Raw genomic sequence first — 25,393 nt, forward strand, 5'->3', positions numbered from 1 at the left:
GTTCGGCTTCGAAACAGAATATCGCATTTTCGATTTCTCGGGAAAACAAAGTTTCGACAAAATCCACGGGAAAGAATATGACCCAGTAACTCGACTCCCTGCGCGCAGTAACGTTACGCTAATTTTCACGGTATGCAAATGCACCGGTGAACGCGAAGGTAGACCTGCGATGAAGTATTTATGGTTATGCATTTAGAGGGGTCAGGTAAAGGGTTAAACGCGGTGTACAAAGCTTCGCCAACCAGATTCTGCTTTCATGCGGTCTCGGGGTACAGTATGACAGGAGGCACGAGATAAAGGGTCGTAAAACTGTCCATGACGTACGAATTTCTCTTGACTTGAGATTCGCAAAATTCACCGACTCACCGCCAATACGATTTTCGTGAGTCAAACCTCGGCTGCGGGGTATAGATAGGTATTCGTAAAGTCCCAACATAGCGCTACTGCCGCGCGGTGCGACAAAAGAAAGATGAAAATTTCTTCTCTCCAATAACGTGCATAAATAAATTCAACAGCGTTTCTTACCCCATCGTGCTTGCGGAATGAATAAAGTCCGAATCGCTCGGCGACGCTGTTACCAACTTTCTCTTCGGATCGAACGGTCATAGTCCTGCAGAACCGGATATCTGATATATATTTGTTGCAGAATGCAACAACGCGTGAGCAACACGGCTGAGGTGGGTAGATAGCCGTATCTAGTATATATATATATATACGCTCTATACACGTAAAAGGTCGGCGTATATAGGTGGGTGATCGTGTAGATATGTATGCTTCTTGCCGAAACGGAACCACGACGATAATGGTAATCAGCTTGTCTACTGTCGCCGCGGCTCCTCCGACTCCTCTTCGGTAGAGTCCTCCGACCACCACCGCGCGTACATGCATATATATATATATATATACATAATACATATATACATACATCGAGTATAGCTTCAGACTTCGTTCTGCAACGAGGGCATCCTTTCCCCTGGTCTCTACTCTTTCCTCCCCCTTTTCTTCCCCCCGGCCTAGCTTATACCCTCCTCCCTCCCCCTCCCCCTCCCCCCCCTTTCTCTTCTCCCTGGGATGCCACCCTTGGCCCCGCGTCCCGACGCGGCATACACCCTTAGTAAGGTACCCCTGGCGGCGCGGTGCTACCCGCGACGTGTACGTGATTAATGATCGCTGGTAGACTGGTGTATAGTACCTACCTATAATATTCCGAGCAAGCGAGCGAGCGCTAGCGAACGAAGAACGAACAGCGACCGACTGGCGTATACCAGGATACTTCTGTCCTTTTCGCGTTGCTTCGGTTTTCCCCTTTATCCTAGCTATGTATATACATGCCCACTCTCTTTCGCGTCCTCTTTCTCTTTCTCTTTCCATCCTTTCCTTTCTTCGCTTATATTTTTCATTCCTTTTTACCATCTTTTATATAGGTATACGTGTACGTATACGTGTACGTATACGCGCTGCAGGGCTGCTGGAGTCTTTGAGTCCTCGGATCCCGCAGGCTCGTTTTCTTCTCACCCCTCGTTCTCGTACCGCAACCGACACTGTATGCAACTGCAGTCTGCGGTTCGACTCCTGCACTGAACTTTCTTCGGTTTCGAATTCCGGATATCAGTATGAGAAACTATTTTCTATAAGAGCCAAAGAGCAGCTGCCCAACGGGGCACACTTTTTCGGCACGACGTTTAGACTGGAAAAAAATAAGAACGTCTTCAACGAAATTGAATTGACGGAGATAAAGACCCTATTTCTTAGCGATGATATAAACGTAATATCCGCTGCAGTTCGAATGAAACAATTCTGTAACATCTGTATTACTAAAGTTCGGGGTGAAACGTTGAATTAGATCATCAAACGGTCAAGAGCGGTCAACGGGAATGGGACGGGACTTGATTTAAAAAAAAATGATTCTCACCCACATTCGCGAACAGACAGTCGCAGTTGCTTCCACTCCACCTACGTTTATAGATGCGGCAGAAATCGCTTCAGTTATACATGTATACTCATACGGATTTGGTGGAGGTAGCCAAAAAGTTTGGTGAGCGAATCTTTCACCCTCTGCCCTCCGGCGTAGCGAGCACGTGACACGTCACTCCCCGCGGAAATCAACGCCGATGTTGGGCCGCGATCCGTTCGCTGAAATTTCCGGTGTATTGTGCGAAGCAGGGGCGGGAAAGGCTCGAAGGGTGTCGGCAACGAGAGTGAGGTTGATAGGATTCGGGGGTGGCGCGAGGACGCCCGATGTCCCTGGCGACGCCAAGACGCTGACAGCTCCAGTCTACCCCGTACCACCCGCGCGTACATCTTCTTGCATGGTCGGATTAAAAGCCTTGCTCTATAAGGGAGCTCTTTTTCTATTTTTCCATTTCACCGTACAGAACTCCGTTTTTACTTCGAGCGGCTAATCCGGCTCGCCCTCATTTTTCCATTTGACGCCGACTCCGCCATTATTCATTATACACTGTTTCCGTTACTCACAACTATTAGGATAATCGTTACCATATAACCTATGTAAAACCATTGTTATTTTCTATTCTATTTTTTTTTTCTTGTAATCAGGAATAAAAAAATCTCCATCGAAATCCGTTTTCATTTTCAAATTGAAATCTATTCGCCAGATAATCGATAATAGGGGTGGGTGGGGCAAATAACGGGGTAGGTATTTAGAGAATCCTTAAGAAAAATAAGAAAAATATTTCTGAAAGATAATTTACAGAATTTTTGGGGCTCGCCATTTTGTCCCGCTACCCCATTTTGCTCCGCCTTCCCCTGTGTATTATAATAACATTTTTACCCACCCCGATGATTACAATTACAAAGAAGGATACAGCTCCGTTTTTTTTTCACACGAATGCAAGTTCGTCAACTCGTTGAATCTTGAACCATGTTAATCTGGGTCTGTTTTCTTATCCCATGGTAGCAGAATTTCAGGTCCCTCGGATCCCTCCCTATATTCGCGTCGGCACAGCCTCCGCCAATTTCCAGCCCTCCACGACTTGTCTCCAGGTTAGTTACACTTCCACTAATGGTCGTTTTATGCAGAGCGCGCGTCGACTTAGTTAAGGCGGCTGAGTGATGGCGATTTGATTTCGCGTGGGACCTTGAATAAATGTCGTCTCTCTTGCACCCTGCGGGAATCTCACCTATAATACACGTACGCTGTACATAATGTATACCTGTACGTACAAACGGATACGCGCGATGCACCGTGACTTGACCCCGTACAACACCTCAGAAGTGTGATTGGCAATTAATCATTAACATATGCTATTTGTAAGAATCACTTATGGTTATTATCGGTTGATAAACTAATTGCTTTTTTCTCAGGGCCCTCCGTTAATTCATACGCGGTAGATTGGCAAACAGCTGTATACATGTGTATATTTATATTTGTACATAGGCTTATGTAGTAAATTAACAAAAAAATATAATAACGAAATTAGCTATTCAATTACTACGTAATTATAGCGATTACTACCTACCGCAAGACCAATCATCCGGTTAAACCGCTTCGGGCAACGCGCAAACTGACTTAATTTTACATTTGCATTTTCTTTTTTTTTTTCAACCACTATTGCAAACATCTTTTTGTTGCAAGATATTACACAGTGCAGCTACCGATATAGAATAATGGCAAATGAGAATCTTGATGTAAAACATTTCTGAAAAATCAGGTGTGTAATAATTTGTTGACAACGCTCTGCAATCTGTAGCTGCAGTTATTCAACATTTTCTTTTCCATTTCTAGGCTCGTTTCGAATGTAAGATAGATATAAATATTATATGAGTTTTAGTTTGGCTAACTCACGAACCTTACAATATCACGTACGTCAGCCGGTATCGTCCGTCCGTCCCCCGTGTACCTTATACTACTTCTTCCGCCCCCGAGGCGATATTAGCGTGGTCGCGACGACGTCGGAAGCAGGAACGATGCCTGCCAGCCTTCGTTCGGAGGGGATGAAATACTTGGTGATATTAAACATGAATAATGTAACGAACGGGCTGTGAGCGAGCATGAAGGGATAACTCCGTCGAAACGATAAGGCTTTCCGCATACAACTGGCACGCTTAAATTCTAATCGCAAAATCGCACAGGCCTACAGTGATAGTTGCACTCAATTTTTTCCATCTTTGTATTCGTTACTTATTTCCACGAACCACGGCGACCGCACATTTAGCTTGCGAATCATTGCCTTCGAAGTTTCTTATGAAAATAATATGAGAATAACATGTTGATTCTTCAAAATTTTATCGGCCGTTGATGGAAAATTCGAAAAACAAACATGTTTTTCTCGAAAATTTGAAAGAACAAACATGTTATTCTCGAAAATTTGGAAGAGCGAACATGTTATTCTCTAAATTTGGAGGAATAAACATTTTTCTCTCGAAATTTTGAAAAAAGGAAATGTTATATTTGAAAATTCAAGAGAACAAACATGTTATTTTCGAAAATTTTGAAGAAGGAACATGTTATTTTATGAAAGTTGACATGAAAAACATGTTATTTCCGAAAATTCGAAAAAACAAACATGTTATTTTTTAAGTTTTGGAAAAACAGACATGTTATTTTATAAAATCCGAAAGGGCAACATGTTGACGAAAAATTGAAAGTACAAACATGTTATTCTCGAAAATTTAATGAGCAAAACATGTTATTTTCGGAAATTCGAAGGGGCAAACATATCATTCTTGAATTTTGGAGTGAGAAACATTTTATTCTTGGAAATTTAATGAGCAAAACATGTTATTTTCGGAAATTCGAAGGGGCAAACATGTCATTCTTGAATTTTGAAGTGAGAAACATTTTATTCTTGAAAATTTGAAAGAACAGACATGTTATCCGCGAAGTTTAAAAAAAAAAGACATGTTATTCTCGAAGTTTGAGAAAACAGACATGTTATTTTATAAAATTCGTAAGAGCAAACATTTTGATGGGAATTTTGAGGAACAAACATGTTATTCTATCAAATTCGAAAAACAAACATGTTATTTTATTGAATTTGAAGGAGCGAACATGTCATTTTCGAAATTTTAGAGAAAGAAACATGTTATTCTCGGAAATTTTCAAAGGAAAGACATGTTATTCTCAAAGTTTTGAAAGGACAGACATGTTATTCGATGGAATTCGAGAAAGCAAACATGTTGACGGAAATTTCGACTGACAAACATATTATTTCATCAAATTTAGAAGAGATAACATGTCATTCTCAAAATTTCGAAGGAAGAAACATGTTATTCTTGGAAATGTGAAAGAACAAACATGTCATTTCATGAAATTTTACATAACAAACATGTTATTCTCGGAAATTTGAAATAACAAACATGTTCTCTTCGAAAACTCGGAAAAACGAAGATGTTATTTTATGAAATTTAGAAAAGCAAACATGTCATTTTCAAAATTTCGAAGTGAGAGACATGTTTTTCCGCGAATATTAAAAGAACAAACATTTTTTTTTTCGGAAATTTAAAAGAGCAAACATGTTCTTTTCGAAGTTCTAGAAAGAACAGACATGTCATTTCATGAAATTCAAAAGAGCAAACATTTTGACGGAGAATTCAAAGAACAAACATGTTATCACATTAAATTTGAGAGGACGAACATGTTATTCTAAAAATTTTGGGAAAACAAACCTATGATTCTCAAACATTAGAAAAAAAAATACATGTTATTCTCGAAATTTTGGAAAAAGATACATGTTCTTTTCAAAAAATTGAAAAAACAGACATGTTATTCCCAGAGTTTCGAAGAAAAAGACATGTTTTTACATGAAATTTGACATGCCAAACATGTTATTTTTGATATTATGGAAAAACAAACATGTTTTCTTCGAAAACTCGAAAAACCAAACATGTCATTCTACAAAATTTGAAGAGAAATACATGTTTCTATCAAAAATTTGAAAGAGCAAACATGTCATTTCCAAAGTTTCAGAAAAACAGACATGTTATTTCATGAAATCCGAAAAAGCAAAGATGTTGACGAAAAATTCAAAGAACAAACATGTTATTTTATCGAATTCGGAAGAACGAACATGTCATTTCTCGAAATGTGATGAAGACAACATGTTATTCCCAAAAATTCAAAAGAACAGACATGTTGTTCTCGAAGTTTTGGAAAAACAGACATGTTATTTTTAAAACCTTGAAGAACAAACTTTTTTCTTCTGAAATTTTGAAGAAAGAAACATGTTATACTTGGGAATTCGAGAGAACAAACATGATATTTCATGAAATCCAACATGATAAACATGTTATTCTCGGAAATTAAAAACAACAAACATGTTATATATGAAGTTCCAGAAGAATAGACATGTTTTTCTATAAAATTCAGAAAAGCAAACATGTTGACGGAAAATTTGAAGAGCAAACATGTTATTTCATTGGATTCAGAAGAGCGAACATGTCATTCTCAGAATTGCGAAGAAACAAAAATGTGATTACATGAAATTTGACATGCCAAACATGTTATTTTCGATATTTTGGAAAAACAAACATGTTTTCTTCGAAAACTAGAAAAAACAAACATGTCATTCTATAAAATTTTGAAGAGAAAAACATGTCCCTATCAAAAATTTGAAAGAGCAAACATGTTATTTCTAAAGTTTCAGAAAAACAGACATGTTATTTCATAAAATTTGAACGAACGAACATATTATTTTCGAAATTTCGAAGAAACAAACATGTAATTTTTGGAAATTTGAAAGTACGAACATGTTATTTTGCGAAATTTGAAACAACAAACATGTTATTCTCGAAAATCTGGAAGAACAAACATGTTATTCTCGAAAATCTGGAAGAACAAACATGTTATTTCTGAAGTTCTCGAAGAACAAACATGTTATTCTCGAGACTTTGAACGAACAAACATGTTAGTCTCGAAAATTTGGAAGAACAAACATGTTATTCTCGAAAATTTGCTAGAACAAACATGTTTTTCCCATTTTATTTCGATAATTCTCTATACATTCGTCAATGACCTATAAAATTTCACAGAGCAAACATGTTATTCTCATGTGTTTTCCACAAGAAATTTTGATTGCCGTGCGGACTATCTTAAAGTTGATATTAAAAGCTCACATTCTCAGGGAATTTCTCCAAGTTTATTCGGAAGCGTTTAAGCCCCCGGGAGAATCGAAATACGAAAACAACCCTGTTAAGGACCACCCTGATGTACTTTAATTCATTTGAATATATTTCATGGTACTGTAAGCAATAGCGCGAATGAGAGAAGCAAGTTTTTTTATATACGTCCTCTTTTCGGAGCTTCGGTAGTGCAGACTCCATTTTGTTGCCCACGGAGGCACGGCTTTCACTTCCAGTCAGAAGCCGGTATACGTTGGTACAGAACGAGGTCCAGAGCCACCCCGCTGTTACGGTGAATAAGTATCCATTGCACACCGATTATCATTTGGTTTGTACGGTGATACGTATTGGAAATGAAAATTGCATTTCCAACGATTTAAATTGACGCGGAACAATTGCAAAAAAAAAAAAAATAAATAAAATACAAACGAATTTTTCTTCAGAATGGATTCCACTCGGATACACGCGTGGTATATATGCGAATTATATAAGTACGGAATTGGCGGAATAGAAAATAATACTGCAACGAGCTAAAAAGGAGAGGAAATCAGTGCAGAGTGACTTGCCGTTTCGTAAACGCTGCAGAGTGACTAAGTGTGAATTCAATTAAGGGCTCGGTTTAAACATCTATCAAGCCTTGTTTAAGGCTCGTTCATTACTTGGTTAACAAGATGAAAAATGTTAATTTAATTCCGATATCAATACGCTGTATAACGCGCAAATCGTTGTAATTAAAATTATACTTGGGATATCATAAATTTCACGCATCGAATATCCTGTGTATTCAGTCACGACCGTGAAAACACCTATAGTGCAATAAAAAATAAATCGCACTCGCTACAACAATAAGGTAGAAGAAGTAACGAATAAATGAATTCAAATGAAATGAATAATAATAAAATATCTCTGTAATGCATACTTTGGTTCGCCGTTGCCCGTACAAGAACTCGCTCCATGTTCCGATCCGGTGGGTGGGCGGCCATGTGAGTTTAGAACTAGCATCAGCGGCGGCAGTTCGCTGCTGGGCATTGGAGTCGCTACAGCCTACCGAGGTACCGACAGCCACGCAGCGGCCCTGCCTCCTCTCTCGGGTGTCGAAAGACCTTCCCTTCCCTTTTTCGCCTTTCCCCTGCCGTATTTTTCATCTCTTTTATCCCCTGGCTCCATTTCCCTCTCTCTCTCTCTCGCACTCGGCTGCAGCCGCTCTCTCCGCGTATAGTCAGCCCTTCGTACATTCGGCCGATCCCTTGCCCCGAACCCTACGGCGCGGCGATGGTGTGGGATATTGGAATGGCGTGAAGGAATGGTTTGGGGCGGTTCCTCGCTGTCCTTGTTGTTCTTAATTGTGTATAAGGGCCCCCGGCTCTCTCGCCCATCCGCCCTGGATCACCCCAGCCCATTAAAGCCCTCCACGAGATCCCGACCAGACGTACGAATATGGGATATGAGATCGGATGGAAGAAACTGAGAGTCTGGATCACCGCCATTTCCTTTTTTTTTTTTTTCTTTCAGTTTCTTTCTTCAGGTTCTACAGATAAAAGCTTTCTTTGTGTCCTCTAATTTTTTTGTTACCCGCGTATAAAGATATTTTCCGCTTCTCAATTCCGGCATTGTGCTGTACGTACAGCGTGGGTCCATATTCCGTAAAATGTATCTCTAATTTCTAACCCCGCGTAAAGATTTGTTGAGACTATATCGTTCATCTCTGTTATACATCAAGCATCAAATGCTCGAGGGAATTTCTATCGTTGATAGCCGAGGGATTCGGTGGTCAGTACGGGTCTGCGAAGCCCTTCCCGTCAGCGAATTCAGAACGGTCAGTTGGAGGCTTATAGGATTCATTACACAAAGGGCGCTAATGCCCGATTCAGCACACTGCAGTCCACGTACGTATACCTATAGTCGTACACACGCCTACGCTAAACCGTGAAAAGGGTTACTCGTCACAAAACGATATCACGTTTACAGCGCCGCGACTGACCCACCGAAAATTCCGTACCAAAAGTCCATCGGGTTCGTGGTAATGCGACCTTACCGTGAATATGATGCAGGGATCGCATGATGTTGTATGTATGAAATACGTGCAGAAAAACCCATCCGCACTTTTTCATTTTTTGTGTACAATATCGGAAAGCGTGGTGTTCGAGATTTGAAAAGGGAGATGAAACTTACGGTATTTTTTTCGGAGGAGTTTGTGATTTTTAGCACACACATGAGGTGGATCTTATAGTTTTTCGGAGCTGCTGAGGGACGTGCAGGGCTGGGAGTCCACCGGCTAGCTGACCGAGCGCTGTTCTCATTGCTATTCCGTGAGGGTTCCGTGACGCGAAGCCCGCAGCAGGGATCCACCAAATTGAAAACAAGATCCATCACGTTTTCTGTGAGACCAAAAAGAATTTTAATGAATTATAAGGAGCTGAGATTGGCAGGCAATCGAGCTAGAATTAAGGCAGTGTTCGTTGATCGGTCGGTATAGGGTATTTTCTTGGGTATATGGTCCACGACGAGACGGTGGTGCACCGGCACAGCGTACACGGAATACGTATAGAACGTCGAAGTTTAGAGGAGGAAGGAAACCGGGAGGGGAAGGAGGAGAGCCGGGGGCCGGGGGCCGACGCGGAGGAGGTCGACGAGGAGGGCCAGGGCGAGTATAAGGCAAGTGGTGGGAGAAGGAGGGTTTCCGAAACAGCTCGCCGGTATCTCGGCTGATCCGATCAAGATTAATGAACGCCAGCGTGGCTTGCGAGCCAAACCTTCTCAGTCCTCGGCAGCTCTTCACAACCGCGAGTTCGCTTCTTTCTTTATTCCTCCTTATACCCACCTCCCCACTGTTTCCTCTTTCCTATTTTTTCCGTTTAATCCGATCCAGTTTGCTCACTCCATCCGCGCTATTACTTATTCGTACACACGAAACGTTCGTCACTTCATATACATCTATCTAGACTCGAGGTATCTAATGATATCGGTATACGAATAGAAAAAGGCGGGCCTGAGGCTCGCACGCGTTGCCTTAAAGTGAACGATAATTCAGGGCCCCCCCTGCCCGGACGGGCAACCTGGGTAACCGTTAACACGAGCCAGAGATAAAAATACACCGCACTCTTCTTCTTCCACTATTCTATTTTTTCTCCTTTTCTCCATCAGTTTTTCTTATTCTTCCTACTCTGCAGCAGCAGCAGCAGCAGCTATACAGCTTACACTATATGCTTTTTAATGAATCCCGCAGACACGCGGGCCCGCCCACGGACGCACCATCTCGCATCTCTCATGTGATGCCCCGGTGTCGTCAACCGCGCGGACCGCATCAGCTTGTGTATGTGCATACGCGCGGCGCGAACCGCACCGGTAGTAGTAGTCGAAAACGGCTACTGTACGTCTTGCTGCGAGTCAGCTTCTTCTTCTTCTTCAAGATGCCTCTCAACCGTTCACTAACACGAGCTCGCACTCATTCACGCAGACATGAGCGCTAAATTGGAAGCCACTCGTTGCAGAAATCTCTTCCAACCTCGATGGCGAAACGTACGTATAACACTATACGTGCGATGGATCGAACGCGAAATTGGATTTCATTTTGCATCGGCGTATAATATATATGTCTAACACCCGAAGAATACCGTCGACCGAATGTCAGTCGTCATACGGACGGTGTTTTTGTAACCCGGTCAATGTTGACAAGTTGACAAAATCTCTAACTTACTCAACCTAAACTTGGAACGACACTCGTCAGTACGGTGTATATTCGTTAACCGCCGAACTGCACACACGTCGCGTAAATTTCGACAAAAAAAACTTCGCCTCGGGCCACACCGAGCGATAGAAACAGAAACGCCTAATTGGCCGTCCTTTTTTCTTTTTTTTTTTTTTAATTTTAACGAGCTATATACGCACACCCATTTTTTATGCTATCAATGCGATGCTCGTTTAATGGTATTTTGAGCGTGTACAAATTCGTTACGTCTGATCAAATGTAATTGAAGAAGTTATATTTTTTTTTCTCTCAGTTTTATAATCACGGACGTTGAAACGAATGAATTAGCTTGATGAGACCGAAAAAATAGTTCGGCATTGAAATTCCGCACCCACTAGTTTTATTTTGAAAGAAAGTCGAGCTGACGATCGTAAATTTTTCACCTTCCACTGCACGTTATAGATCGTGATTGCCGAGCAAAACGGGCTCGAACGTTTCGAAAAGGGGTAGGAAGGGTGTTGCGGGGAGATGCAGAGGTGCAGGGCGCCTTGTAATTACAGTGTCTGACAAATGGAGCCGTGAGTCGTTAATCCCCTCCAATTACGTCTAATGGGATTGTTCACACCGGATCTGTCTTGCATTATTTTCAGAATCGCAGATTTCAATTTATTAACATCTCAATCGAACCTCATTCTGTATATGGGATACCTACGGCTCATCTTTACAACCATATAATACACCAGAGTTCGTTCGAGTAAAAGAAAAGAGAAAAAAAAAAACAGAACAATTAACGCGCCTCAATAACGAGTAGTGAATATTCCTTCAAAATTTAAAGTACAGGCACTTAATAGCGAACGTCATCGGTGTTTAACTCAGCCATCCAGCTCTGAATTAATTATCGAATAACAAACAAAAGTCTTTAACATTCAAGTGGGCCGCGCGCTTATCAAAAACACCGGGGCCACCGCATGCGTCGTTTTTCGAGTTTTCGAGCCTATAGTCGAAAATTACTCTTGGCACGCGATATCCTTATGTACAAGTTTTACTTATGTGTACAATACAGCGAACATGCGTCGGAAGAATATAGTTGGAAAGGGCGAGACTTAAGACGGCGGAAAAGAAGCCATTAATTTTAAACGACTGAATGAGGAAAATATTCGGGTGTGTTTCGAACACCCCGTTGTATATATACTTGGACGAAGATTATAATCAAGCGCGTCAACGTCGTTGAACTGGCACACGTTACCCAACCGTCCGAACCAATTATTATTATTACTATTATTATCGCTGCAACGATTATCATTACCGCAACGCACAAATTTCACTTATTACAACGCGTGCGGGGTAAAGCTCAAATTTTTCCACGCCATTCCACGTGTAGAACGATAAGTGAATTATTACGTACACATATTTCAATACGTGACACACATGTGCAATTCATTAATCTTCAGTTCAGGAGCTACGTTCGTGATCTGCTCGTCAAGAATTGAGGATCATATCTTAATAAACGTCGCCGTTGGCGCCCGGAAATTTGAGCAAAATGAAAAAAAAAACAACAAACAAACGGAAAACGCATATTTTTATATATATAGAGCTGGCTGTTCATGTTGTAGAAGTTTATAGCGACTCGAGCATCCCATTGAGTCAATGATTCCAACGTTTACCTGAACTTTTCGTCTTAAAAATAGAAAGTATCGCAATATAAATATTTCAGATTTTTAACTCACCAATAAAACGTATGGATCCGAATCTTCGGTGGGACTCTGCGCAGCGATGAGTCTTTCGTCGATCTTCGAGCTGCATGGGCGACGAATAATTATAACAGTGGACGGATGATCTTCATCTGAGGTAGCGCACTTGTTACTCCGTCAATTGACAAGTCGATTCTGTATCTATACCGTTATTATAATAGGTATACCTCTACGCGTACTACAGCAGCACCCAGCGGGATGTGTGGCCGAATGATAAACACCGAGGTAGTAAACACGCCACACCATAATGACCTGTATACTGTACACCTTTGAATGTGTGTACGTTATATTTTGACGCTGTATACATTGCTTCGTAATACTTGAGATACACACAACCCCAATATAATATGCGCCGTCGCGACGACGACCACCCATCCGGCGGTCGACGTAGTCCACCGGTATGTAGATCGAGTGATTATGGAACGGATATTGTGAATGATATAACCAGGAGCAACCTGATCCAGGCGTACTAAATCTGGTCCACTACTGGTCACAACGCGCCGGGATGATCGAATATTTTATAGCCCCGATCAATTCGTGCGGGTTGATGTATGTAAAAATTTTGAGTAACAAAAAAATTAGAAAAAAAAACAAAAAAACAGAATGTACCTACGATTTTATATCTGATAATTGTATAATAAATACGACAACAGGCAGCACACTATATAATAGTCACTTCCTGTTTGTCGAAATCAAATTATGTATACGCGCTCCGATACGGAGAGACCGAAAGACTAGCTCAAGATTGTTTTAATGGTGATAATTAATTATGTTGCTTGTTAATTATACCATGAGGGTTGAGGAATGTTTCTGGCGTTGTTATACTTACCATTACGGGTATTATATTATTCATCCGGTTCCTCACAATTAGCGGTCCTCGTCCAACACTCCGTAATAGCCCCAACCACTTATGCGAACATCTTGAGACGAACTGAACGCTCAACGCCCGACTTATTACCAGTTTACAGAAAATGATCCTCATTCGATAATATCGGTATACAATATATACGTACGTATGTTTGTATCTGTGAAAACATGGAAGTTCGTCAGTTTGTCATTGAACTATATAGTTTTACGACTACAGACGGTACATCGAATGTTAAAAAAAAATCTAACGAGATATAATGACCGCAGATTTGGCGAATCGAGCGATCGAGTCCTTGAGGGCGATAACATCCAACGCGCGCACTTCTCTCTCTCGAAGTTCGGCGCACGTGTAAAATAATCGTCCCATTTATCGCTCTTTGCCAACGGATAAATTTGCGTAGGAAAATCGAAAAAAAAAAAAATAATCGTCTACTTTGTTCATCGGCAGTTCCATTGTCTGAGTCGAGAGACTTTTTCTATCGTGAGCGAAGAGCGAGATGAATGAAAAAATGGAAAAAAAAATTTGACGAGACATTGACAATTTTTTTATATTCTCAAATTAGTTTCGGTAGATCGCGGTGCATCGGATGTATATGGGCGGAGGCAAAGTCGGAACGACGGCTCCCATTCGCTTCTCGGGAGGGCCACCCTCTTCCGAACCAACTCCACAACGAGTTCCTCGCCTCCGAGAAAAGAGACTCACACACATTTCACTCCCACGCATTCGGCGCACGCATCGAGCCGAACACACCGTATTAAATACGATGTATATATGTAAACCGAACTCATGTAAGCTCGCGCAAGCGCCCGAAACGCGTTATCGCAATACTTGCTTCAAATCATAGATATAACGTGTGTCTATTTACGCCGATTTGAAAGCGCACCTATGAAATATTTGTATTTGCGTAGGATCTACATGGTACATGTGTGTACCAAAAATTTGGAACAGCGATTTCGATATACGTATCTATGTTGCATGAAATGGATATCGAGAGAACATTAAGGCGATGAAAACGTAAGTCATGGAACCACGGAGTGACTTTGAACAGCGGCTTTTGTTGGCTTTGTATTGTAGAATCCGCACGTTACAGTTCTACCGCGAAAGCAGCTATACCGGCCGGCCCTCATCCCTTTCGCCCCTCGACTTTACCAAAAAGCTCGATACAAACTTGCCTCCCATGTTACTTCCATATAGGAATTGTGTATGAATATAAAGCAACAACGGCGCAGCTATATCTGACACGTATATAATATAACATAAACGGCAAAATCCATGGTATCCATGTTGTGAATCTCATCAGGCGACACAATTTCATTTTTTTTTCCGTTATATTCGCAGGTATCTCAATGATTTCGACGAATCTCGAGTCACGGGAGATTTAAATGAAAGTTTTTTTTCATTACAGAATGACCGTTGATATGAGGCGTATATTTCGACGACGCGAAGAAAACCATTTTGCGTGAAATATAATAATTTTGATAAAAAAAACACGGGATTATTGTAAATTACGAAACATTTATTTATTCATTTATTTACTTACGATTCATCCGCTTTTATAATTAATATAAACACAAGCATTGACGCGACATGTTGAGTGCAAATATGTATACTATAATTATACATACGCGGTACATACTGCAATCACAAGTGCTACACGACGTCTGCAGACAATAGGCTACGTACCTATGTGTAAATTTGATACGCCACAAAATATCCCAACGTAATTACACACTGCGAATACGGTGAAAGAATTTGGATATTTTGGCACCGTAGCATATACCTATATGATTTCAACTTTTTCCTCACATATCCTGTGCAAAGACCGAAGTATGGCACTTGCGAAGGAAGTGCTGTTGTACGATGATATACTTAGGATATACAAGCTTTATATACATATATAGATATAAGTATAGTTACAGAGTATCATTACACCCGAACGACTCGCCTCGATCGTTATCTCATAATTTATAATAACCTCTTCTTATATGTATATGTACTCGCTAATTTAATTCGTTATACATACTAAAAGTTTTGTTTTTTTTTTCGATTTTTTTCACTTACTAATTACAATTAACGTATCCTATCAATTATTCATTTATTTATATAATTAATATAATATATATTTATATATTTATAAGTATAGCGCTATATTATGTCCACTTAATGTCTACAATCTTTTATAACTATTAATATTGTTTTGGTATATCGTCACAGCGACTCTGTGGATGATTCATTTGATTTCTACTCTCTTAACATAGTGTAAGTTTTATCAATATCGTTGAATACGCTTTGATCGTTTTTTTCTTTTTTTCTTTTTTTTTTTTTAATCAAGTATAATTTTTGTCGTTCGATCTTTCGTCTTTTGATCTTTTTCCATGTGATTGAATTTTTTGTCGTTCGTTTACTTGCGGTTGATTTTTCCTTCAATTCGTCATTTTCTAAATTAATCTTCTATATAGTCTTATTGGTCATTCGTTATAACGTTCGCTCGATAAAAATATATTTTTATAGATAAAATGTATAAATATTTACAAGCTGCCCGCACGGAAATCCTACTATAATCTTCTAAATTAATCTGATAGAAAGAAAATCTGTATACGGTACGAAGGTACGGACACATCCATGATAGATACGTGTTGATTCCTTTTTTTCTCAATAATCATTATTAAAATTAATATCATCATCATTTTTTTTACGTTCAATCTTTCGCATAACCTTCACCTCAAATTATTTGTAAATACAGTTAATTAGTTACATTATCGTACAGCCCGTTTAAATTTTTTCTTACGACATACACATCGCGAGAAATATAGGTATGTGATTTCGAAATGAATTTATTATACAATTGAAAAGACGAAGATTTATCATTTTTATTTATATCAATCAATATTCCTTTGATCCGCCGTGTATCGCCAGAATTCAAAATAGAAAAAAAAACAATGAAAAATGGAGAAAAAAAAAAAAACAGAGAAAAAGAAATCAATGAACGAGTACAAGTAGAAAATAAATAAATCAATAAATTAAAATTATTCTGCGTTACCCACGTGTTTATCGTCGATCATTAGGATATATTGTACGCCGATTTATAACGCGCCGCGAACTTGCATGGGGCACAAAAATCATTTCGATTGGGACACCAAATATGCTATGTGGTAAATTGGTTTTTTTTTTCTCTTTTTCATTTTCTTAACGTATATGTCTTTACGTAATGAATGCTTATTTCATCGATTCGTTTACGGTCTGCAGAAGCAGCTCAGCAGATAAATATGTGGCTCAATTAGGAGCACGTTATTCCATGATGGATTCTTCGTGGTCGATATGACCGAAAAAAGTATGCAATGTATACGCTGAAATATGAATAAAACTTCTCACTAAAAAATTGGTAAAATTTCTAATCGATGTTGCATGAAAATAAGAATTTGAAAAAATGAAAAAGTTATAGGAATCCAAAGACGAGAAGAGAGTAAGATGATATTCGCAAAGATTGTGAGACGGAGGGATGATAGAGAAACAACGAAAATCAAAGAAAAAGTCTCGGGGAGCAAAGTTTGCGAATTCGAAAAATTTGGGTCAAGTTGATATTCGGCGAATTTACGTCACCGATGACTAATCCAGTTCATGTGAACTTGACATAGAAAATATTTTGTAATTGAAAGCATGACGATCCGTATTACCGCCGTATAACTAATGAACCTCAGAATGACAGTGTAATTTTTAGTGAGTGACCATATACACCCGTGTGGGTATAACGTGTTATAAATAACCCAATTTTATTAATGGTTTCTAAAAATAGAATTCGCTAATACCTATATGTATACAATACACGTATATCTATGGGCACGGAACGATCAACAATTTTCATAGTGCAATGTCCGGTAAATTGTTGTTACATCTATACGTAGACCCGCCAATTATATACCTACGTTTTCGGTCGTCAAGAATATGTAACGTATGAAGACCTTGTAGAAAATTATTGACGCTCATGAAGTATACATCGATATCGTGTTCATTCGCGAGGTAACATATGAATTTCGAAAAAAGGAAATACAAAACAGAAAAAAAAACTTTCGTCATTTTCAATTGCATATATATACAGTTTCGTGATTTTTGCACGGTATTCGCGTGTTTATTAATGTCAAAGAATCATATAGCAGCTGGCAGCGTGTCTAAATTTTTGATGAGAAATATCTGAAACACGGCGTGTACCGCACTTCGCGTATAATAGATATGTAGGTAGAAATAAATCTGCACGACCGTCAAGACAGAAATGAAAGTCAGACTGTAACCACCAGTTCATTTCCTGTTATACACAATTTCACTGCATTTATAAAACCATAACCGATGATTATATAATATCGCCACGTCAATCCACGCAACGGCTATCCATAGATCGTAATCGTTGATAATCTTTCTAAAAATGATAAGATAATCGTAATCATGATGATAATGATTCCAGTTTAAGTGCAAATGGAAAGTGCGTGTCCAGATTAGAACGTCTTTATAGGTACGTATTATAGCAAAAAACGTACGGTAGCTGAACTAATGCGTACTGCATTAGATTCGACGACGTCGGCGGCACTTCGCGGTAACTCGCGCGTTCCGTTCAATCATGCGAAACGAACGCGGTTATATCGTTGAAAATAATTTAAACTGCGGCACGGCGATGTGCTATAGTGTATAGATTTGATAGACCGAAATTACCGAATGGCGGTGCTTTTGTCGTCTGGACAAACGATAACATCATATGCTACGGGACATTGCGCATCTGCAGCGAAATTGTCATAACGATTTATTTGAAAGAATAATAAAAAAAAGAAAGAAAGAACCGTCATTCGATTGCAAAATCTGAGAACGGCAGATCTGCAGTAATTTTTAGACAGACGTACGCATGTGACATGCGAGGTTGACGGAATTGAGTTTCTCTCCATTTTTTTTTTTTCGTTTTCTTGTCTTCATTTTCATAGAATTTTTATAAACAATATTATCCACTTTTTAGTCACACATTATCTATCTATAGTATATAGTACTCGAGTAAACCTAAAACACTGGTATTTATACACTTTGTGACAGAATGCCATTTTTAATTCTACAGGTAATAATTTTACATACTATATATGTACAATACATGTACACGTAATCGTGATATTTACATATTACCAGGTAAGTGGCGGATCATTCCAGTTCATCGGCCCCAAATTATTGGATGGAATTTGAAAAAAAATCGCAGGGTACAATCCGGACTCTAACGTGTATAATATAATTTTGAAGAGTGTGGAAAAAATAATAAAGATAGACTTATCACCTAAACGATGGCACGAGTATTAAAAAAATTTGAAAGAGAAAGAAATTTTCTATATCAACGATTGTCCTCTATATATAACTGAATAATAAAAATTTAACAACGATTGAACAAAGACGAGGATATGAGAAATCGATGAATTTCAATCACGAGCATAAAATTACGTACGATATAAACGAATGCAACCAATAAACAGAATTACGACTCGAGGATTTGATTATAGTGCAAAAAGTATGGAGACCCACCTCGCGTTGATAGGACGTTCGTGAGGTCGCTGAGTTGAGGATGATGATGGCTGTTGGTGGGCTTAATCGGGTGTTACAGGGCCGTGAGATCGTAGTCAGACTTGACGGGCAGAGGCTGACTGGGGGTCGTGAGACACGGTGGGCTAGTCGCAGGAGCCAAGGGACTGATATTCCCGGATCCCATGTGCCCGATAGGGGCACCCGTTGCATCGAGCATTCCGCCGACTTGTAGGTGACTCAGCTGCGCTTGGAGATGAGCGAGCGAGTGAGGATGACCTTGGAAACTGGGATGGGCGGTGTGAGGATGTGGAAGGGCAGAGTTCACCCCGTGGACGTCGTTCATGTCGAGTTGGCCAACGCTACCGTCGAGGCTCCCGCTCTCTATGGCGCCCGATGGCGAGTTGTTGTTGTTTTTCCGCTGGTTGTTGTTGTTACCCGTACCGAGTTTCGACCTCGAGCCGCCCTTCGAGGTCTTCGCCGGCGGTGTGCCGTTCGCGTTTTTCCTCCGTACGTTTTTCGTGTTCGGTAGCTTGTTGTCCTTCTTCCATTTCATTCTTCGATTTTGAAACCAGATCTTTATCTGACGTTCGGACAGTACCAGGGTATGGGCTATCTCTATTCGTCTTCGCCTCGTCAAGTATCTGTTGTAGTGAAACTCTTTTTCCAGTTCTAGTATCTGGTGCCTCGTGTACGCCGTTCTTTGACGCTTGGGCTCCATGCCCGGTTGATACGAACCGTTTGCTGGAACAGAAAATAATTCACGTCAACGTACGCAGCGATTACTCGTCATCCATACGAGTCGTACGAAGACGTTACGACGTTTTGACTGTGAAACGGCTCTGCACATAGGCTTATTGACCATCTGTTGATCTCTACGCCGCAACATGGCGTCATTGCGATGCTTGCGTCATGGCGCTTCTATTCTAACTCGTGTCTATCTGCACTCCGAGTAATTATCAAGGCTCACCGTGCAGAGCTGGATTTCTACGAATTGCAGAGAATCTAGTCGCATTGAGCGGCTATGGAAGCGCGGGTAAGTGGACGCGATTGCCATAAATTGCCCATCGAAATTCGGGCAAAAAAAATTAAAATTGCGGTTCGGGACCCAAGGGCGGTGATCGGGGGTACGATGATTCGTCGGCCCGGGCCGAAATCATCGCCGACTGGGGCCACCCGTTAAAATTAGCGGATATGCGGCCGAACGCAAAAACATATATTAGTATTACAAGGCTGATTTGACCGACAGACAGCTGGAGCGTAGCCTCCACGTCAGTCACGTACGTTCCGACGAACGTGCAATTCGTTCGTTGACAGCCAACGAAAGCGTATACGAACGATATTCCTCTTTTTCTCTCTATTCCTGGCAACCGGCGGGCTTCTGGTATACCGTCACGAAAATACTCCGCGCTTCGTCTTCCGAACTTTCCACCGTAACATGTATCAAAAAAAAGTATCCTAATCGTAGGTTTTTTTTTTTGAGCTGTTTTTTTTCTCTTTGGCGGTCCGAACACGTTCCTCAGAAGTATCCTGCCCCCCCAACGTCCGGTGACAGATACGTGTATCAATCCGAATCTCTTTTCCTCAAGCCGCGCATTGGTGGTCCGGGTGAATTTTGGTTGGAAGTATGCGGGGCCCGGCTGTGTTTCAGAATCAGAACAGACACATTCCATTCCAAAGCTGACCAGCGCTCGAAGCGACCCTCCGGACGGGTTCAGTCGTGGGGGAGATTGCGGCTGAGGTCCTGCATACCGCAGGAGAACCATTTCTACGTTGTGTTGTAGAACGTAGAAACCAAACCCGTAATCAAAGCGAACCCCGGCCCGACGTTACATTCGTTTTGACGAGTTGAGATAGCGGAAAATATACGAGAACGATCGACGTTCGTATATCGGTCGAAAAGTAGACCCGAATTCATTGACGGTTTTTTAGGGGAATGAAAACGTTTCCCAGGAACATTTATGATATCAGAATTGTTAGGGGCGGTCTTTGTTGGAATACACGCGGGCGGTTGAAAATAGATGGATTTTCGACGGGTGTTCAGCGGTGAATTTGTGCCGGCAGCACGTATAAGTCAGGCACCCTACGGATTTGAAGAAAATTTTTAGTGCAAGTTGTAATGATCCTGCGCTTTTTGAACTTGGCGTGTATACGGCGTTCTTCTGGTGTACGCTCGATTCTTCGTCTAAAATGAAAAGGTTTGGGTTTCGGACCGGTAAAAATTGCAAATTCTCATCGTACCTTCGGAATTTGAAGTTATATACCCCGGCAGAAAACGAAGGTTCCCAATACACAAAATCGCTACCTTCGCTTCTCCGGGTTCGGAAAGACTTCCCAACGGATCGCCCTTAAGAATCTATAGATTTTCAATGCCAGATAAACATAAGGCCTTTTGAAATATACATAACAAGACTGCCAATTTCCTTCATTCGTTAGTTTCGTACCCACGATCATTCATCTTGTACACTCCGATTAGCATATTATCGGAAGTGTCACGTGGTATAGATCAGCCGTAATTACCGCGTCGATGGGTGTACGACTTGAAGCATTGAACAACAATATCTTTAAATGTTGAATTACAATTCTTATCTCACTTCAACGGTCAATGAAACTTGTCACCGTATATCTGTGAGGACAGTTGAGAAAAATTATGATCCCCCGATCACTGGCTTCGACACTCATTATTGAACATAACTATGAAATATCTCGAGCAGCTATAACGATGCTCGAAATTTTTTTTCTCCGAATCTTTCAATCCTACCCGTAAAGCTAGATAAGACCTCGATTAAGTGTTATAATATCATCACAACAATCGCTAGAAGTAACAAAATAATTAACGTATTAATAAAGGTACTGTTTTTGCCCAACTGAGAGCGATGTGTTAGTACCGTAGGTCGGTTTCAAACTATGATCACTCATAATTATCGCCCTATCCATTATTCATGAGTTTCATCGATGAGCTGAAACAATTTGTATAGAATTTTTTGGCATTCTTCAACGATGGAGATGGTCTATCGATTTCTAGTTCTACCTTCCTATGAAAATCCCATAAAGTCGAAACACGTTGAGTACAAATATATATGAAAATATAAATGGACTCCTGTTTGCGACCTTCGACGGCGTTCTTTGATTCGAAGACGGACGTAAAGGCGGGTTTCGGGTGAAAATATGTGGGTTTTCATCCACGTGAGAAATGATGACAAATACAACAATAAAAGATAATTCTGTACAACGATGTTCGAGGTCAGACGAAACTTAGACGGATGACCGGACGCGACCTATGCTCGTCGGCAATGAATATCGGGCCCATACGTCTTCCGACGCGCAACGATGACGGCGCCTGCAGCCCCAAGAATCGACTCCATATTCAAGTTATATTATCCGATTCGATATGTTAGGTGCGTACGGCCGAGCCGTCGATGAGTTAAACCTGCTATGCTACGCATTGTCGGATACACTCCACGTGATTCTCCGACTTGAAACGCCCCTGGTAGAATAGCATCCTCATATTTCATCGGGAATAAATCCAACGTAACGAATTTGTTACGTGTGAACGGATGCCTATGCGGGACCTAGAGAATTCACACTTTCTTCGCCACGGGTTTCACAAATATTTTTTATACGACGATTTTCAACGTCATGAAATGACGACGCAGACCTTCGAGCGTTCGCCGATCGATGATTCATAAGGTATCCGAGGTGATAAATTTATCAAAAAAATTTACTCACCTACACCGGCGACGTGTATTTTCTTCATCCAAGGATAAATGACCCGATCACCGTTCTCGTCGTCTTCTTCGTCGTCGTCCATCATTCCCGGCGATCCGTCCATCATCTGATCATCCTCCATATCGTCCTGATCGGAGCCATCGTCCAGATGATGTTGTTGCTGCGGTTGCGTCTGATGGGGGTTTTGAATATGCTGCGCCTGTTGCTGCTGCTGCAAATCCGGCGAAGTATCCCGATGCAAGTTTCCAGAGTCTGCCGGACTGCAGGTCGCGTTCTCGTGTTTCGGTTGCTGCGGTTGCTGTTGCTGCTGATGTTGATGCTGCTGTAGCTGATCGGGTTGTTGTACATGTGCGGCCATCAGGGGTGGCGATAGTGCGGTCGATCCCAATACGGTGGACGTTGGTACCGGAGGTTGTTGATGCGGATTCTGTTGATTTTGCATAGTGGTCGGACAAGTGAGTGGCGGCTGTTGGGCTTCCGGCGGCATAGCGAGTGCCCCGACGGCCTGATGGTGAGGATGAAGACTCGCATGGTGTACCGCGTGCACTTGATGATGAGGATGATGAGGGCCGTAATATCCACCGTATCCCGCGTAACCCCCGTTCAATTGTACCGCTGGAGAAGCTCCGTACGGAGTCGAGGTCGCTTGATGATGGTGCTGATGATAGTGATATTGCAACTGGTGCGATTGGGGATGATTCAGGTGATGACCACCCCCGAAAAAATCAGCGCCCGTCGACGGAATGTAGTTGCTCTGGCTGTACTCCTCGGTGGGTGGAAATTTCGGGTCCACCACCACCGATGCCGGGGCCAAATGATGAGCACCCGGTTGTTGGTGCTGTTGGTGGTACCCTCCGGCAGTCGAGGGATTCATCAAGAACGAACTCATGACTGCTCTGGAGGAAACCTCTCAACGTTTCAGTTTCCTCTTGATTCTTTATCTTATTTGATGTTATTTCAGCTTCTCCTTATTTTGCTTGTCTTTTTTCTTCTGTTCCAATTTTTTTTTCGTAGCACTGACGGTCTCACGTTCACACACACCCCCTCCGATCACAACACTTATCACTTGGGTCCGTCATCCGTGGATTATTTTGGATTCCTGTTATCACGGGTCGAATTTCTATCCCTGAGAACGAAGGGCGGTATTTTCACGCCCTTGGACACTCCGTACTCCACACGCGACGGATACACAGCTGTTGGTCCCGCTTCTTCGACACTTTTGCTGACGATTCCTCTCTCTCCGAACTTCTCTTGGATCGCACGAGGCGACTGTAGAAGTAACCGCCCACTTCTACCCAATTACCATACCACGTGACCAGAGGCAGACCAATCAGAGAACCTCTATGTCCGCAACCATGATGGATAGCCGGCACGCACGCAGCGTGCGAGTGGCGCTCAGCAAGGACGGCGGCAGGTGCGGCAACAATCTCCTTTTTCCCTCTTATACACCTGGCGAGGTGTCTCGCGCCGGTTCTTTATTCGGCAGCGTGCACTCGAAGGGCCTCAGAGACTGCGACCGTCGAATTTCGCTCGCCAATTTTTCATCCCTCTACCGTAGCGACCCCGAGAGCTCAGAACTTTCGATTCGAAGGGTTCACATGATCTCGGCAAGGTCCGTCTCGATCGACGTCGAAACAACCCTCTGATCCGGAGTGAATGAACGGAGACTCGCGACGATCGGGATGAAAACGGGACTAATTTTTTTGATTCAGGGCCTGCGCTTTTTGTCCGCACTCTATATTGTCTTTGTCAGATTCCACCGGTTCACCACCATGTATTCGGGGTATTCTTCGAGGGTAGTAAAATGGAAGGTACCGCACGCGGTTTAACGATAATCGCCTTCTCTGTACCGCGGAGGAGAGCTCGCGGTAGCTACAGTACCTCGGCAGAAACTCGTCTGGTTACTCTCTGTTTGGTTCGCACTCCCTCCAGTTCGTCCCGCCACCAGTCCCAGCTGCTCGACGCTCCCCACCCCCGACTCCCCGTAGTTTCCCCCCCCCCCCCCCCCCCACCACTACCCTTTTCACCACCGGTACCACCACTACCCGATGAGACCAACCCCTGTAGCCCGATCCGACCGCCACTCCGGCTCCTGGTTAGAGATCCAGCCAAACCCTTGCAACCCCGAAATCTCGTCTATCCTTAGAGTTTAGAAACTCCGAAGCGGGGGTCGGAGCCACGGTCACTCCTCTCGACGTTTCGCTCAACCCGCCCCTGTGCTGGAAAAGCCGAAAAGAAGAAGCCGCTCTTTTTGCGCCGGTGGAGTTTTTTTTTTGTCTATCGGGGCAAATTATTCCATCCAGCGTATACGAGCGTTGCCCATAGTGTAATGAATCCGTTTTTCTCTCTGCATCTACTATTTTTCCTCGAATGGAGCTTGTTGTGCACACGCGGACTACAAAGAGCCGCGAGTCGGCGTGGATAGAATGATCACAACAACGGTTTTCAAGTGCCTTCCAAGTGCCGTATCACGGTGAAAGGAAGGCCTCTTTTAAACGGGCAGATGAGCTCAGACGTAGCTGCCGTTGACGCTGCTGTTACCGCTGTCGCTCCAGTCTTCGTTTTACAATTTAATGCGTTACATACGCTATACCCTCTACCTCTCCTTATACACTGACCTACACTTCGGACGCGTAGTAGTTGTAAAACTCTACGGTTATCTCGCACGCGGCTGACCAACTATATATTATACAACTTACACATCGTATCCACCTTCATAGATACCCTACCAACCTA

General features: G+C 41.9%; 2 protein-coding genes across 2 annotated transcripts; both read right to left on the reverse strand.

Moving 5' to 3' along the window:
- Nucleotides 1–6,914: 6,914 nt before the first annotated feature.
- LOC125501357 lies at nt 6,915–12,708 on the reverse strand. Its single transcript, XM_048656849.1, has 3 exons — nt 12,496–12,708; nt 9,253–9,458; nt 6,915–6,974 (listed from the first exon to the last, which is right to left on the reverse strand). The coding sequence occupies exons 1-3, from the start codon at nt 12,569–12,571 to the stop codon at nt 6,915–6,917; spliced, it is 342 nt and encodes a 113-aa protein (XP_048512806.1). The 5' UTR covers nt 12,572–12,708.
- Nucleotides 12,709–16,039: 3,331 nt separating this feature from the next.
- On the reverse strand, nt 16,040–24,689 carry LOC105687885 (homeobox protein Hox-A4). Its single transcript, XM_012403827.2, has 2 exons — nt 22,658–24,689; nt 16,040–19,672 (listed from the first exon to the last, which is right to left on the reverse strand). Exons 1-2 carry the CDS (start codon nt 23,544–23,546, stop codon nt 19,005–19,007), a joined length of 1,557 nt encoding a protein of 518 aa, XP_012259250.1. The 5' UTR covers nt 23,547–24,689; the 3' UTR covers nt 16,040–19,004.
- Between the last annotated feature and the right edge of the window lie 704 nt (nt 24,690–25,393).

This window comes from Athalia rosae, chromosome 6, assembly GCF_917208135.1.
Source record: "Athalia rosae chromosome 6, iyAthRosa1.1, whole genome shotgun sequence".
Lineage (NCBI taxonomy): Eukaryota > Metazoa > Arthropoda > Insecta > Hymenoptera > Athaliidae > Athalia > Athalia rosae.

What these genes read in the sequence shown, in the direction of transcription:
- LOC125501357 (XM_048656849.1), bottom strand. Translation starts at nt 12,571, where the DNA reads ATGCAGCTCGAAGATCGACGAAAGACTCATCGCTGCGCAGAGTCCCAC. An exon ending in CGGATCCATACGTTTTATTG is followed by an intron (nt 9,459 to 12,495) that starts GTGAGTTAAAAA and finishes TTGGTCTCACAG; the next exon opens with AAAACGTGATGGATCTTGTT. An exon ending in ACTCCTCCGAAAAAAATACC is followed by an intron (nt 6,975 to 9,252) that starts GTAAGTTTCATC and finishes GAAATTTTATAG; the next exon opens with GTCATTGACGAATGTATAGA.
- LOC105687885 (XM_012403827.2), bottom strand. Translation starts at nt 23,546, where the DNA reads ATGAGTTCGTTCTTGATGAATCCCTCGACTGCCGGAGGGTACCACCAA. An exon ending in AATACACGTCGCCGGTGTAG is followed by an intron (nt 19,673 to 22,657) that starts GTGAGTAAATTT and finishes TTTCTGTTCCAG; the next exon opens with CAAACGGTTCGTATCAACCG.